This window comes from Colletotrichum higginsianum, chromosome 2 (genome assembly GCF_001672515.1).
Source record: "Colletotrichum higginsianum IMI 349063 chromosome 2, whole genome shotgun sequence".
Classification (NCBI taxonomy): domain Eukaryota; kingdom Fungi; phylum Ascomycota; class Sordariomycetes; order Glomerellales; family Glomerellaceae; genus Colletotrichum; species Colletotrichum higginsianum.
Window position 1 is genome coordinate 475,597 of NC_030955.1, and position 13,777 is coordinate 489,373.

The 13,777-nt window shown below is 57.6% G+C and overlaps 5 protein-coding genes across 5 annotated transcripts; 2 read left to right on the top strand and 3 right to left on the bottom strand.

Annotated features, from left to right (window-relative positions):
* Positions 1–985: 985 nt before the first annotated feature.
* CH63R_01914 (Integral membrane protein) lies at positions 986–2,287 on the bottom strand (the record flags this gene model as incomplete). The annotated part of the gene is made up of 3 exons (XM_018296889.1): positions 986–1,454; positions 1,537–2,036; positions 2,114–2,287. 3 exons carry the CDS (start codon positions 2,285–2,287, stop codon positions 986–988), a joined length of 1,143 nt encoding a protein of 380 aa, XP_018161705.1.
* A 1,769-nt stretch (positions 2,288–4,056) lies between these two features.
* On the top strand, positions 4,057–4,347 carry CH63R_01915 (uncharacterized protein; the record flags this gene model as incomplete). Its single annotated transcript, XM_018296890.1, has 1 exon — positions 4,057–4,347. The coding sequence occupies one exon, from the start codon at positions 4,057–4,059 to the stop codon at positions 4,345–4,347; it is 291 nt and encodes a 96-aa protein (XP_018161706.1).
* Positions 4,348–6,486: 2,139 nt separating this feature from the next.
* Positions 6,487–7,513, top strand: CH63R_01916 (uncharacterized protein; the record flags this gene model as incomplete). Its single annotated transcript, XM_018296891.1, has 2 exons — positions 6,487–6,792; positions 6,878–7,513. The coding sequence occupies 2 exons, from the start codon at positions 6,487–6,489 to the stop codon at positions 7,511–7,513; spliced, it is 942 nt and encodes a 313-aa protein (XP_018161707.1).
* A 604-nt stretch (positions 7,514–8,117) lies between these two features.
* CH63R_01917 (Beta-xylanase) lies at positions 8,118–9,521 on the bottom strand (the record flags this gene model as incomplete). Its single annotated transcript, XM_018296892.1, has 2 exons — positions 8,118–8,261; positions 8,364–9,521. 2 exons carry the CDS (start codon positions 9,519–9,521, stop codon positions 8,118–8,120), a joined length of 1,302 nt encoding a protein of 433 aa, XP_018161708.1.
* Positions 9,522–11,029: 1,508 nt separating this feature from the next.
* CH63R_01918 (uncharacterized protein) lies at positions 11,030–11,918 on the bottom strand (the record flags this gene model as incomplete). The annotated part of the gene is made up of 3 exons (XM_018296893.1): positions 11,030–11,338; positions 11,427–11,609; positions 11,673–11,918. 3 exons carry the CDS (start codon positions 11,916–11,918, stop codon positions 11,030–11,032), a joined length of 738 nt encoding a protein of 245 aa, XP_018161709.1.
* Between the last annotated feature and the right edge of the window lie 1,859 nt (positions 11,919–13,777).

Consider the following 13,777-nt stretch of genomic DNA (forward strand, 5'->3'; position numbering starts at 1 on the left):
TGGTCACTAATACGGGCCGCAAAGCCGGCTCTACTCGTTCTTCATGAGTTCCGCGGTCCCCGACTGTTCTACAGCCGCCGGTTTCTAATCAATAATTAATAACGGCCACGGGAGGTGCGGCACCGGGGTCTAAACTACAACAATACTACTCTCTCTCAGCTACCACTGTACCTGTCTGACTCGAGCTCCGCAGGGCGGACGTCGGCAGAAATGCTCAACTAGTTCACCTACAGAAGGAATCTATGGGGTATGTGGACCCGGTTTTATGGCCGTTACAACCGTGTACGAAGCCAATGTTGAACTCTTTTTGTACGATGAAAGTTTAAGATCCCTCCCTACCAGGTATCTTCTACCCATCCCCAACCTTTACGTACTTCTGGCAGCCTGCTGGCCTAATAGTCAACTTCCCTCCTCATGAGATGTGCTATAAATTCTATAAATCGCACGGTCGTATTGCGGGGATAGACACAACGGTGGTTTTTTAACTTACCCCTACGACCTTGTACAGTGGTCGTGAAGGGTTTGGTCGCGTGTAAGATGTCGTCTTCCTCAGTGCTACATCAGTCTGGCAGCCAAGAGTTGGAGAGAGCGACAGCAGCAGGGCAACTGCCGAGCGGAGCTTTTGATATTACGCTGCTTCGGCATAATTGTTCTTAACGACTGCTTGGGGTAGTCAATATATCAAGGTTCGTGGTAGCATCATACGACTCAATAGTGAGCGTCCCAGAATGGAGCCGAGTCACTCACCGCCGCAGTCGCTTCCAATGTATTCTAACTAATCACCCCTATCCCCACCTTGGCAAGTTCCAGACGCCGAAGTGTGATGAGGCCCATTCGGGCTTGATACCGAGGCGGAACAGGCGTCCCCTGTCTACTTCTGCCTCCGTTGTCCAGAGGCTGTCATCATCGTCCGGGTCCTTGACTCAAACCAAGCGCCAATGAGATGACGAAAGAGGGGATCGTCTTGACTTTGGTACCAGCTGTCCTAACGTAGCCTTCGAGACAGCTCCATCGACCCGCTGTACTCCGGGTCGCCATGTCTCCCTTTGAACACGTCGGGTGGTGTCGTAGGCTCCATTCGTCGCGGCTTCTTCACGGTCCCTCTCGCCCTCCATATCCTGTACCTGGAATCCAAGCTCCGTTCCCCCTTGTGTTCCAGCGGCGTCGTGTGTTTCCACTCCACCAGCTCGAGGTCCGATCTCGACCCCCTCGCCACCGGCGCCGCCACCGTCACCGCGCCGAGCCGCCGTATCATCGACTCTTCGTCCGTCGCGAAGCGTGCCGGCGCCGGCCGGTTGTCGCGGAACAGAGCCCGCAGGATCGGTATCGTTGCCGCGATAATGGTGACGGCGCTCTCCGCCGCGCCCCAGATCACCAGCTCGACGGTGTCGATGATGTCGAACGCCCCGATGGCGGCGATTGTCCGTATCTTGATAAACGACACGGCGCCGGCGCTGGTCGGCATTAGAGAGTCAGTCACGTTGTTCCTTTGGAAAACAGAAAAAAAAATACCCGTCGTTCGTCGCGGGAACTCACAACACTCCCATGCTCATGGCGATCAAGACACCGAGCTTCTCCCTCTTGGTCATCGTGAGACCCCAGATGATCCTCCACGGCAAGACGGCCAGGACGATGTCCATGGCGCCCGAGTACGCCGCCGTGAAGACGTTGTAGCCCATCACGACGCTCTTGGGCCAGCACGTGCCGGGCGTCGAGGCCGTCCGCCACGTCTTCTCGACGGGCCAGCACTGTATCCAGGTGAAGAGCACGCTGAGCCCGAGGGCGACGTTGATGGAGACGATGATGAACCAGACGAGCCGCTTCATCCAGCGCTCCGGCGACTCCTGGGCGATGCGCAGCAGCGTCAGCGCGAACGACGTCTTGCTCCACGCCGCCGCGATGATGGAGAGGGACCCGGCCAGGTTGGCGTACAGCAGCAGCCAAGACCAGTTGCCCGGCGTGATGTCCCAGTTGTGCTTGCCAAAGTCGTATGAGACGTCGACGGTGATGAAGGCGCACAGGGCCAACATGGCGCACTATTCGTAAGTTTCAGATTTGTGTATCTTGTCTGTTTCTTTTTTGGACGCTCGACTGGGGGAAATGATGAACCTACCCATGATGCAAACAAGACGTGGTCATCCAGCCAGAGCCCTCGTCCGCGCGAGAACTTGCAGTAGACCCGCAGGCCGATGAAGGCGCCGGCGACGGCCGCGAGCGTCCATACCGTGGCGAGGAGCCCGGGGCCGTAGTCGTCGTGGGGGAGATCTTCCCAGGGCACGCCGTCCATGGTGGTGTTGTCGATGCTGGCGGACACGGCATGGAGAACTGCCTCGATATCGCCCCAGCTGCCAAGGGGGGAACGAGGGGGGACGGGGAAGGGGGATCAAGTTGATAGTAATTGAAGATGCAATGGTTCAAGAGGTCGAGGGGGGTCCCCTTGGACAAGGAGACCGCGGGTCTATGCCTGGTCTATAAGAAGCATCATATGAACAAACGCTCATCATGTTGTACCTCCCCGTCCCCTGATCATCGCCGCGCATCACACTTCGAGAAAAGGAGTTCGGACAAGACGTCGACAAAACGCCACCGTCACGACGGAACTCTGATGGTTTGTGGGCGGCGATCCCGGCCGGGGGTGGAAGTGCGTCACAACATCGTTCGCGTGTTCTCATCCGCCGGTTCGCGATTGGGAAAGCAGGGGTTGAGGAGCAAGGGGGGGGGCTATACAGCGTACACGCCCCTGAGTATCAAGAGCAGAGAAGCGAGATGAAGTTGCACTGGGAGCGTGTCATCCCACGCGATCCGCCCGGCCGAGAGGTCAAAGCGGGCAGAGACGAGAAACGGGAGACGGACCGGGGCCTCCCGCTGCGTGACAGGCGGTGCGTGGTGGATCTATCGTTGCGAGGGGCTGGAGGTATGAAAGGGAAGGGGTCTTCTCAGAGACGGCGTTCTTCACGATGAATTCTGATAGCTTGTCGACAACAGGGGGGGGCTTGTTTCTCAAAATCGGTCACATTGATTCCCCAGATATCGTCCCATCAACTATGTCCCCCTCCCCCCTCGAGTTCGATTCTGCCCCAGAAACACCTGGACGAACCCACGATCCAACTTCCCACCGATGAACTCGGCGCATTAATGCCGTAGCCTTGCTCGGAAAATAACCTCTCCTCAGTCCCCTCGTGTTTGGGGCTGACTTCAACCCGGTGGAGTGATCTCGGCCCAACGGCCCCAATCGGGACCGGTTGCCATGCGAACCCCGGTCCGTACCAAAGACTGCGCCGGATGGCAATGGCCATGGTGGTTTCATTCGATCAGACTCGGTCACTGGGCTTCCGCTTCGGGTACAGAAAGACGCCATCAGGAGGTTCCCTGAGTCGAGGCACATGGCAGCGGGTTTCATCACTGGATTCAGTGTTTATCGTCCTCCGCGCTTGGATGCCCCGCGGGAGCGCGTGTGAGTTAACGAAGTGGCTCAGAATAATCGGTGTCCCGGACCGCCTCCCGGTGCCCTCGACATCTTGGGGAGCCACAAGCGGTGTGTGAAGACATGTCTGAGACCCCTCTCTCCCAAGATAAACCCACTGAAGCCGAATGCAGTCCTGCCGAAATTGGGAATTTCTTTGTGCATGATGTTGCCCTTTCACAATTTTGTTTCTGACGGGACCGCAAGCGGACGTTGGAGCGGGATACCACGCTTAATACGGCCTGATATGAATCTAGAATCGATCCATCGACTCGGCCTCCCAATGTGACCGCAACCCGGGAAACACTTTCCGCTCTTCAGTCAGTCCAGGCTTGATGAAACATGCTCGCTGGCCTCAGTCAGGGTACTGTACTCGCCCAAACATGTGGCAAAAAGGGCCACAGCATGACTGGTATATGGTTACTAAGAGCAGCTTATTTGATTTGTAGGCCGGCCCATTAGGAAAACGTCACACTGCGTCCAGCATGATTTCCGTGAGGCATTCATCATAGACCATCGTGGCCATACCCAAGAACTTCTCTTGGACCCTCTCACTGGAGAGTGGTTGCTCGTTTTCCTGCAATGGATACGCCATGAGATCCTCGACGTCGCCCAGGCCCTCGACTCCGATGCACGACCTCTTCAATTCGAACTCAAACTCCCTCTGTAGCGTCTCGTCGACGGTGACAACGATGCTGTCGCAGAGGTCCGAGACGGCACGCGACTTTTCATCCAACCGATTGGGCCGTCAGGAGTTTCTCGGGCGGGGCATCCGAAGCATCGCCTTGGACCAGGACTACTGGGATGATGCTCATGCTAGAATGAATGACTCCGATGGTGAGGGTATCGCCAAAGTCGAGCATGTGTGCAAACGCCCCGGCTAGCAACGCGACAATGGGAATCGGATACGTCTTCCCTTTGGGCCTAGACAGCACTCTTCCCAGTCGATCCTCCGTGAAAGGACTCGATTCACCTGATGAGGTACTCGCTTGATTCCGAATGAGCTCTACGGCCGGCTCCGGCACCTGATGTGGGCGATGACGAGGTCAGAGAGCTTTTCGAGTGCTCAGGGCCGGACGTCTTCGGATACTGTTGCGGATGAATAGGGTCGCAAAACTTCTACGTCGTGTTAGCCTTGAAATATTGGAACCGACTGCCTTCCAGGCCTCTCCTGGTTACCCCCGTGCGGTGAGTAGAAGTCATTTCGAGTATGGTGGGGAGAATTCACCAACTGTGATTCTCAGTAGATCGCTCTCGGGAGGTCACCAGTGGATTGCCCTCACGTCTCACGCCTGCATTGCTTTCACATACCCGATCGGCTTTCGGTTATGCATCAGCAGCGACGTCACGGCGCCAAATGCGGGCGACATGCTGTGCGACCGCATCGTTAGCGGTGGAGGAGGAACTCAGGAAATGGCGACGCTCAGCTGGGCGGCCTCGACCACGAGGCAGAACACATCGTGTTTATCATCCAATAACCACGATTTTGAATCTGTTATCAATGCATGTATGTTCAGCTCGTTCGGATACATGGCCGAGTGATGTAGAGGGTTCTCGCATAAGCTTGACACGTGCTTTCTGTCCCGCGGCTCTCCGGGGTCATCCGGGACAGCCGGCGCCGGCTGTGGAGCCTGACCGCCGGTGACGGCCACCGCGACACCGGTTGGAGGCCTCCGCTGCGCCCCCACAGGAGACACAGGAGACACGGCGTACAGGCATGAGCAGAATCACTCGTAGGTCTTTTAATGGTAAACGAAAACGGTATGGGTTCGCCCATTGTGGCATGCAAGAAACTTGCCGCTGTCAGGCGGAAGAGCCCTAAGATAACGACAAATGGAGCACTCGCAGCCGTGACGGCGACATATGCCGATAAAGCCGCATGGGATTCAATTTATCTCGCATTCTCCGCATAAGTTCCTGCTCCAATTGCTTCTTTGCACTGCCTGCTTCAATGACAGCTGCTGGGGACGAGTGTCAGAACCTGCCCATCAATCCCCTGGAGGATGACTGTGGCGTCGGGCGTGTAAGCTGACACAACAACGTACGCTTTTAGGTCTCAAAACCCCGCCCCATTTTGAGTCAAGTCGAAGCTCCTCTTTGTAGATCTCAATCCTCTGGGAGATCAGCACTAGACAATTTGTGGTGTTGGTGGCCGGAGGTGATTCCGGATCCTCTCGGGTGGCAAGCTGTGCCGGACGCGCCGAGTACGTGCGCGGATTCTCGGAACTTTCCCATATGTTGTCGACTATGCGACCGACGGGATGCGTGTCGCACAATAGTCTACGATCCAGGCATGCTGGTCGTGTTACGAAGCATCATTGGGACACAGATTGCCTCGATCCAACAATGATAGCCAGAGTGCCAATCCGAATTCCCACCCACCCTTCACCTTGATAAGCCTGTTTCTCCCCTCCCCCCCTCCTTCTCGGACGCAGCCGCTCTTTTCAATGCTTGGAAGAAATCCTGCATATCCGCTGCCGGTTGGTTGGTTGGCGTGGCCTCTGACCATATTCTGCACATCCGTGTATGGGCCAGCCCCCAACGTGACCAGGATGCCAGTTCTGCATCATCCAAAAGGTTCGTCTGACCGCTCCAGGGAGAGGGCGCTGCGGTTGCTGACAAGGCACTCGTGGCTGGCCTTCCTATTCCAGAACGTTGTGGTGGTTACGTTGGCTGCACGTTAGGGTTGACCATCACCATGCAGGCAATTTTGTATGCATGTAAGACCGAGCCCCCCCCCCCCTCCACCAAACTGCCAGTAAGACGATGGGAGGCTTTTCAATGAGGCGACAGGTGGGCACAGCAGGGAGAGGACGGTGTGTTGCACACGGGGAAGGCTTGTTTGCTGGGGTTCCTTCATAGAGTGGGAGACCCCCCTTCATCCCCCATGAACCGTGGCTCCGATTCTTCTTCTCCTGTTCTCCCCCCTTTTCTCCTCCACATCTGGATGCAGAACAACGACTTCTGGTCTCGAGTCGAAATCCGAAACCCGCCAGCTATCTCCCTCCGTCGTCGCCCGAAATATGTTGGCGTCGCTCCTGATGGCGGCGCTGGGCCTGGCCGCCCGCGTCCTCGCGCAAGAAGCCGCGTGCTACGCGCCCAACGGCGACCTGGCCAACAACGAGACGTACGTGCCGTGTAACAAGCTCGGCATCAACCAGTCGGGCGTCTTTTCGAGCTGCTGCGCCCTCGACGGCCCGCCCGACCAGCGCGACACCTGCTCGTCGTCCGGCCTGTGTATCAACCGCCAGGGCCAGCCGCAGCGGGGGTACTGCACGGATCGGACCTGGAAGAGCAAGGCTTGCAACCACGTCTGTACGGATGTCCAGGTACGGGGGGGTTCTTTCCGCACCACAGCCGCCGACGCGTTGATAATCTTCACCGGTGAACAGCGCACTGATCAGTGGTGTTTAGACTGGAGGCAATCCCGGAAACATCAGCTTCATGACGGCTTGCAATGACGGAACGGCCAAGTATTGCTGCGGGAGATCGAACACGACCTGCTGCGGTACGGACGCCGCCTTCTCCATCGCGACGCAGGAGGCCGTGTGCACGGCAAACTCGACAAGCTCCGACGGCACCACGGCCGAAGCCTCGTCCCCGTTCAAGGGCGCCACCATCGGCCTCGCCGTCGTCGCCGGCGTCTCCCTCCTGGCCGGCCTCCTTTCGACGACATGGCTCTGGAAGCAGAACAAGAAGCTCAAGACGGAGCTGGCCGAGAAGACGGAGTCGTTGAGCCGGCCGATGGAGCCGCAGTTCACGGGAGCCACGAGCTCGTACGCGGGGACCTCGCCGCAGCAGACGTACAAGTCGCATTACGGCACGTCGTCTCCACCGCCGCCCATGTCGCCCAACTCGGATTACCGTCACGGGAACCTCAATAGGTACTCCGAGCTAGACGCGTCCGCGGCTGTGGCACGGAGCGAGATGGGCTCGCCGTCTCCGTATGACCAGCCGGGTCGAGACTCGCCGGTGCCGGGACACGGAAATGGACATGGAGCTGGAAGCTATGGCAGCCCGATGCACTCGCCGCATCTGCCGCAGTCTTGAGGACGATGTGAGATGGACCGATGGTTGGATTGGTGCACGCGTGAGTCTTACCAAGGTTTTTGGTAGGATTTCGAGACTACGAAAGGTACTTTTCATACGGTTTTGTAACATGTGATGCCTCATCGTGAATTGTCACAAAATGGGTTGTGTTGGGACTTTAGGCAACAGAGTCACGGACTCATGGGCCCAGGCTTACTTGGTACTGGCGGAGTCAATCGCAGGAGTGACCTTTGGTAAATACCGTATTTTTCTTAAAGTCATTCGATGACTAGAGGTCGTTCAGCTGGAATGCCCGAGTCCTCTGCTGCGTGTCCGGGACGGCTTCGGGGACTCTCGGCCCCACTCGGACCGAGTGTCCGGACCTGATCCCGAGGGTCGGAACGCCAGACAGTGAACGATAGAGTAGCATGGTGTTCTTCCGCATTTTGAAATTGTACTTCACCGCCGAAATGTCCAGTGCCTTGTCAAGAAAATAGAGAATATGTATTCTGGGTGGTTGAAAAATATATGTACACGAAATTCTCCATCTCTTTCAGGACGCTATCCGGAGCAGTCCAGTTGTGTCTTTCGACATCTCCTCCCCGGCTATTGACTCGGCCATTTCTTAAACGCACTGGCTGTAGTAGTCGTTTTGCTTCTCGCAGGTGAGGCCCGTCTGGCAGGCGGTAGCGCCGGTGAATCCGATGCCACCGCACTGAGCCCAGCGAGCGGCACCGCCAGCTGCGGCGGCGGCGGCGGTGGGAGCAGCCTCGGCTGCAGCACCACCGGCGCACTTGCTCTTCACGCTGGTGACCAGGGTGGAGGCAGGGGCGGGAGAAGCAGCAGGGACGCTGGCCTTGGGAGTCGTGACGGGAGCGGCGGGGGCAGAGCTCTCGGGGGTAGGCTCGGCGGCGGGAGGCTCGCTGGTGGGCGCGGCGGCAGCAGCAGAGGTTGGCGCGGCGGCGACGGGGGGCGCAGAGGTAGCAGGGGCGGCAGCGCCACCGGTGCCGGCGGCGGCGAGGAGGCTGGAGATGCTGGTGTACGCGGGCTTGGGCTTGAGGTTCTCGTCCCAGGGGAGGGCCTCACCGGTGCCGGGGAAGACGGAGGGGATCCAAGAGTACTTGTCGGTGAAGTCCCAGATGGTGACGCCGACGCACTCGGGGACGTCCAGGCAGGCGCCGACGACGCTGACGTAGTCGGTGGCCTGCTGCTCCTGGGCGGCGGCGTCGGCGGGGATGGCCTTGTGGCGGATGTCGAGCTCGGTGTAGGCGACCTCGGTGACGCCGGCGTCGACGTAGGACTTGAGGACGGCGGCGAGGGCGGAGCGGGAGCCGGCGCTGCCGACGATGAGGTGGGCCTGGAGGCCGAGGCCGTCGATGCGGGCGCCGGCGTCCTTGACGCTCTTGATGATGTTGAGGACCTCCTTCTGCTTGCCGCCAGCGAGCTCGATGTTGTAGTCGTTGTAGTAGAGCTTGGCGTCCGGGTCGGCGGTGGCGGCGGCCTTGAAGGAGATGGGGATGAAGTCGGTGCCGAGGACCTTGTAGAAGACGCTGTCGCGGTAGGTGCCGTCCTCGTTGAGGGCCTCGTTGACGACGTCCCAGGCGTAGCACTGGCCCTTGTAGTGGCCGGCGACGTTGGACACGTGGGTGTCGATGATGGCCGTCAGCTGCTCCTTGGTCCAGGTGCCGGACGAGACCCAGCTGGGGAGCTGGGAGTGCCAGACGAGGGTGTGGCAGCGGAGGAGCTGGCCGTTGGTCTTTGCGAGCGCCGCGATCTCGTCGCCCGAGGTGTAGGAGAAGACGCCCTGGCTCTTCTCGGTGAACTGCCACTTCTGGCCGTTGCCGGGCGTGATCTGGCCAAACATCTTGCTGTCCTTGAGCATCTCGACGTAGGCGGTGTCGGTGAGCTCCGAGTTGTCGGTGGCGGTGCCGAAGTACTTCTTGCCGGCGGCGACGGCCAGCTCGTGCAGGTTGGCGCTGACGCCGGGGAGGGCGAGCAGGCCAGCTGCGGTGAGGGCGGAGAAGCGCATTTTTGGAGAGAAGTGTTATACTGATGAAAGAGAAAAGTGATAGAGAGAGAGACTTGTTGGAAAAGAACGTGGACTTGTTAACGTCTAGGTAAACAGAAAAGAATGAAAGTAAACGGCGAAGAGACGACGAAAGAGAGATCAGACGGGTAAGCGTCGTGAACCCCGGCGGGGATGAAGGCCGTTTTTATTACTTTTGGACGTTTCCTCCTGAACAATGCTAAGCTCTACTGCCCACGTTCCCACCCTCTCCTCCCTCGCTTCCCATCCCGCTCCAATCTACTCAAGGCTCCAAAGCTTGGCCTAGTGTGGCCGACGATCCGGTAAACTCCACCCCCCTGCGATGGGGATTCCGCGGGTTTGCGGGTCGTAGCTCGCTTCCATCGGCCAAAAGCCTTGAAATAGCCTTGAAAAGGGGGGGAGTTCAAGGTGATGGGAGGTCATACATAGTAGAGGATCTCCCGTTTCGTTCTCGGGATCCCAACACGCCGCAGGGATGATGCTGGCGCGCGGGTGAGGGAAAGATGCCGACATGGGCCGTCTTGTGGCCTCACCTGAAGGTCACAGGAAAGCTTCTCACTTTGTCACTTATTATCCAGCGAAGATCATTCGTAGGGGACATACAGCGATATAAGGGGGGGGACCTATAAGAAGGGCAAATAACCAGCTCATGCATGCAGCATTTGTGTCATCCGATCCAATGCGGCTTAACCGGCCGTCTCCAGGGCCCCCCGCCGTGGCCCCTGAATTTCCGTTGCCTCGGACGCTCCACATTCATCGCTCTTTTTGGGTGTGATGCCAGGATTGCAATTTGTTTACGCGAAACGCGCCATCTTTTGCGCTCCCAAGCACATCACCTTATTCGCGACTGAAACTCCCTGAATAACATAAAAAGACGGAAGCTGGCGGTAGCTGAATATGGAATCTACGTATTCATGAATGACCAGGAGGCTTACTTTATTGAGGCGGGAAACGTTGACGTCAGACTTTACTGGTATGCGTAAGTGTGGTTGTGTTGGTCGGTAAGCGAGGATGTTGAACATAAGAGACTCTCGCAACTCACCATGAGCTGCAATTGAGCTCAACACGAGGGGTTCATAAATGCTTAACTACAACAACTAACAAGAGCGGAACAGGTCACATGTAGCCTTGAAGGGTCCCTTGGGACAAGCTCAATCACAGGAACAAGACGTCCAACATCTTTCTCAAGTACCATTTCATTTTCGTTCTTATTTAAAAACTAATTGTATCGCTAAGTATTAAAGATAGGAAGGTAAGGTCATCCATCAAGAAGTGAAGCGCGTCCGTCGTCATTTGATTATTCATTATTGTCCAATCTCGCCCCCCCCACATCCCAAAGTCGGAATGATACCAAGAGTTCATCGGTCATCGTGCGTTGTTGTTGTTGTCGACTGGTTCCCTGCCAACTTAGTGCCGGAACCAAGCCGCTGCGTCATCCCCTCCCCGAGCTTTCCTGGGAGAGAGTGTGTAATGAGAGTAGTTGTCCATATTTAGAAGACGATGTCGGGGTTGAGGCCGATGACCAGGACGGGGTTCAGCTTCACCTGGGCGTTGCGGACACGCGCGAGAATGGAGTCGATGGTTGCGGCGGTCGCGTTGGCGGTCTGGAGGACGGCGGTCGCGGTGCCGAGGGCAAGGTTGCTGATGGTGCCCACCGTGGCGAGGACGGTCCCCAGGGCGGCCTGAGCGGCGAGGTAGGTGGGCAGCAGAAGGAGACCGGTGAAGCCGCTGGCCTGCTGTTGAAGAACTTGGAGCTGGGCGGTGATGGCTCGAGCAAGAGCCTGGGCCGTGCGGACAAGCTGGGAGAAAGGAGGAGATCGTCAGTGAAACTCGTTCCATCCATATCTGTCTGATACGAGAAAGAGATTCTGGACAAGTGGAACTCACGTCTTCGGCAACACCACCAATATCAGGGAGAGCGGGAACAGAAGGAGTGCCAGGAGTACCGGGAAGAGTAGGGGTAGTCGAGGGAGGGTTCTTGAGGATATTGACAAGCTCGGTGATCTTGGCCACGATGGTGCCCACGTTGGCAGTGGCTTGAGCAAGCACAGCGCTAGCCTGGGAGATTCTCTGCGCACACCGTTAGCATGACCGTTCGTCCGCAAGGATGGACAGGGCTGGAGAGAAACTCACGCTGAAGAGGGTGTTGGTGGTGGACACGGTGAGCTGGTTGACAAGCTCAGTAGTCTTGGCGATGTCGGCGCGGAGGAGGTCGAGGGTCGCGAAGATTGCCTGCGTGGGCAGCAGCTCGTTCGGGTTGATGGTGATCTGGGGGATGACAATGACGGTAGGGCCGATGGTGGCTCTCGGCGCGATGGCTCCCTGGACCGAAGCCATGGAGAGGGCGGCCACGGCCACGGCGAAGATCTTGGTCTGCATCCCGGCGGTTTTGCTTCTAGAAGACTAGGAAAAAAAGCGAGAGGGCACACTTGAAAAGAAACGGGCGAAGGGGAGGGGCCTTTATAGAAGCAGAGTCGCCAAGGAGGAGCAAGCCGAGAGGGTTTGTGGGCGTAAGTTGGATGATGAAGAAAGAGAGAGAAGAGAGAGGCAGAGAGGAATAGCGGACAAGACTGGAGGCGTTTGGCGTCTCTTATAGAACGGAACGCCGTGCTCTCGTTGACGATGTCCACCTCTGTAACGTTTAGGATAACGCCGCCAAGTCCTCTGAAAACGTGAGTGTGTTGTTCCAAGGTGCAGGCGGATGAGAGAATGGTGGCGTACTGGGAGGTGCCTCCTCCGTGAGCTAAGAGTTCCACGAGCTCATCCGACGGCCAAGTCAAGTACTCTCAAGATGCGTGTTTTCCAAAGTCTTTGTCAGGTTTGTTTACACCCCCCCTCCCACACACAGAGAGATACACATACGAATGGGCAGAGGAACTAACCGGCTGAGGCGGACTAAAAGATGTTCCCGAGGTACGCATCGGGGGTCTGGACCCAACTCCAGAGAGATTTTGCGTTCCTTGGGAGACCCCATCGTCCGTGATCTCCAACCGTCAGTCATGACGAGGCAATGAGGCACCTTTTGCGGATCGTTGGGAGGCAGGGGAGGGGGGGGGGGGAGGAAGTGTCATGTTTTGATGAGAACATACATAACCAAGGCGCTAGTCCGATCATCACGAACTGTGAGGTATCTTGGCCTTGGCCCCCGTCCGAGACTGAAATAGCGGACGATATATCAGGCTCGGTCTTCATCGAAGCGAGCCAGAGGTCGTCGTCGCTGTGATGTGATTGTCAAGCACGATAGCGTGACGAGACGGCTCGCTCCTCTTGCGTGCAAGGCAAGACAATCCCGTGTCGACTCGAGCTGAGGAGGCCCAGAGGGATCCATGACTTGTAAGACAGCCGTCTCACTGGGGTGTCCTGCTCACAATGATGCTGGGGCGGGTGAGGCGTCCCGTCAACCCTCAATTCTCGGGGCTCCCGCTTGGGAAGGGGGACTCTCTAACCGAAGATCTGAGCATTGCCGACATAAACGCTGAAAGCGGACATGCTGGCAAAGATCCCTCCCACCCCCATCACCGAATCAGGTGTTGGCGGTAGCCCCTTCGGCTCGACATGTCTCAGGATCTGCTGGAGCTTCCCGGGGACACTTGTCTTGAACCTATTCAGTTGTCTCGCGAATGAGAGTGACTCTGCATAGCCCGCCAAACCCCACATTCAACGGGAACAACCCTTGTCGAGGCCGAGACGGGCTCCGACGTTATGAGAATTAGGAATTGAGGCAATGGGTGATAGGCGCCCGCTTGGCTGATGCTAGTCTCTCCTTGGCTGGCGAGCTAGGCTGGCGGGATATAGATGACAGCGGATAGCCGGGAGCCTCCCCCCAGCGGACCGCATTCATCGACAGCGGAGGTGGGGAGGGGATGATCGAGCCGGCTTCGATCACCGGGATAAGCTTATCCTGTAGCAGAGAGCACAGAGGCGGAGGTCCAGCCCTTTAGTCGTGGTATATTCCGTCAATGGCTCTCTCCGAGACAACGTTTGCGGCCGTACAGCGACGGGAACCTTCCTACATGCTATCGCCTATGGCGACGTCGGACTGGGTGAGTGGTCGAGATGACTAAAACCTGCCTCACGCTGCATTCCGATCTGGGGGGTCAAACACTGGGACGGGCCGATTTCTGAGTGCCTTTAATTCAGACCCTTAGTTCACGGTGATCCATGATATCTCCCTAGGCAGACGAACCCTCCGCATTGCTCCGCTGCTTTGATGATCCTTGCTTCCCATCCGTCAAGCC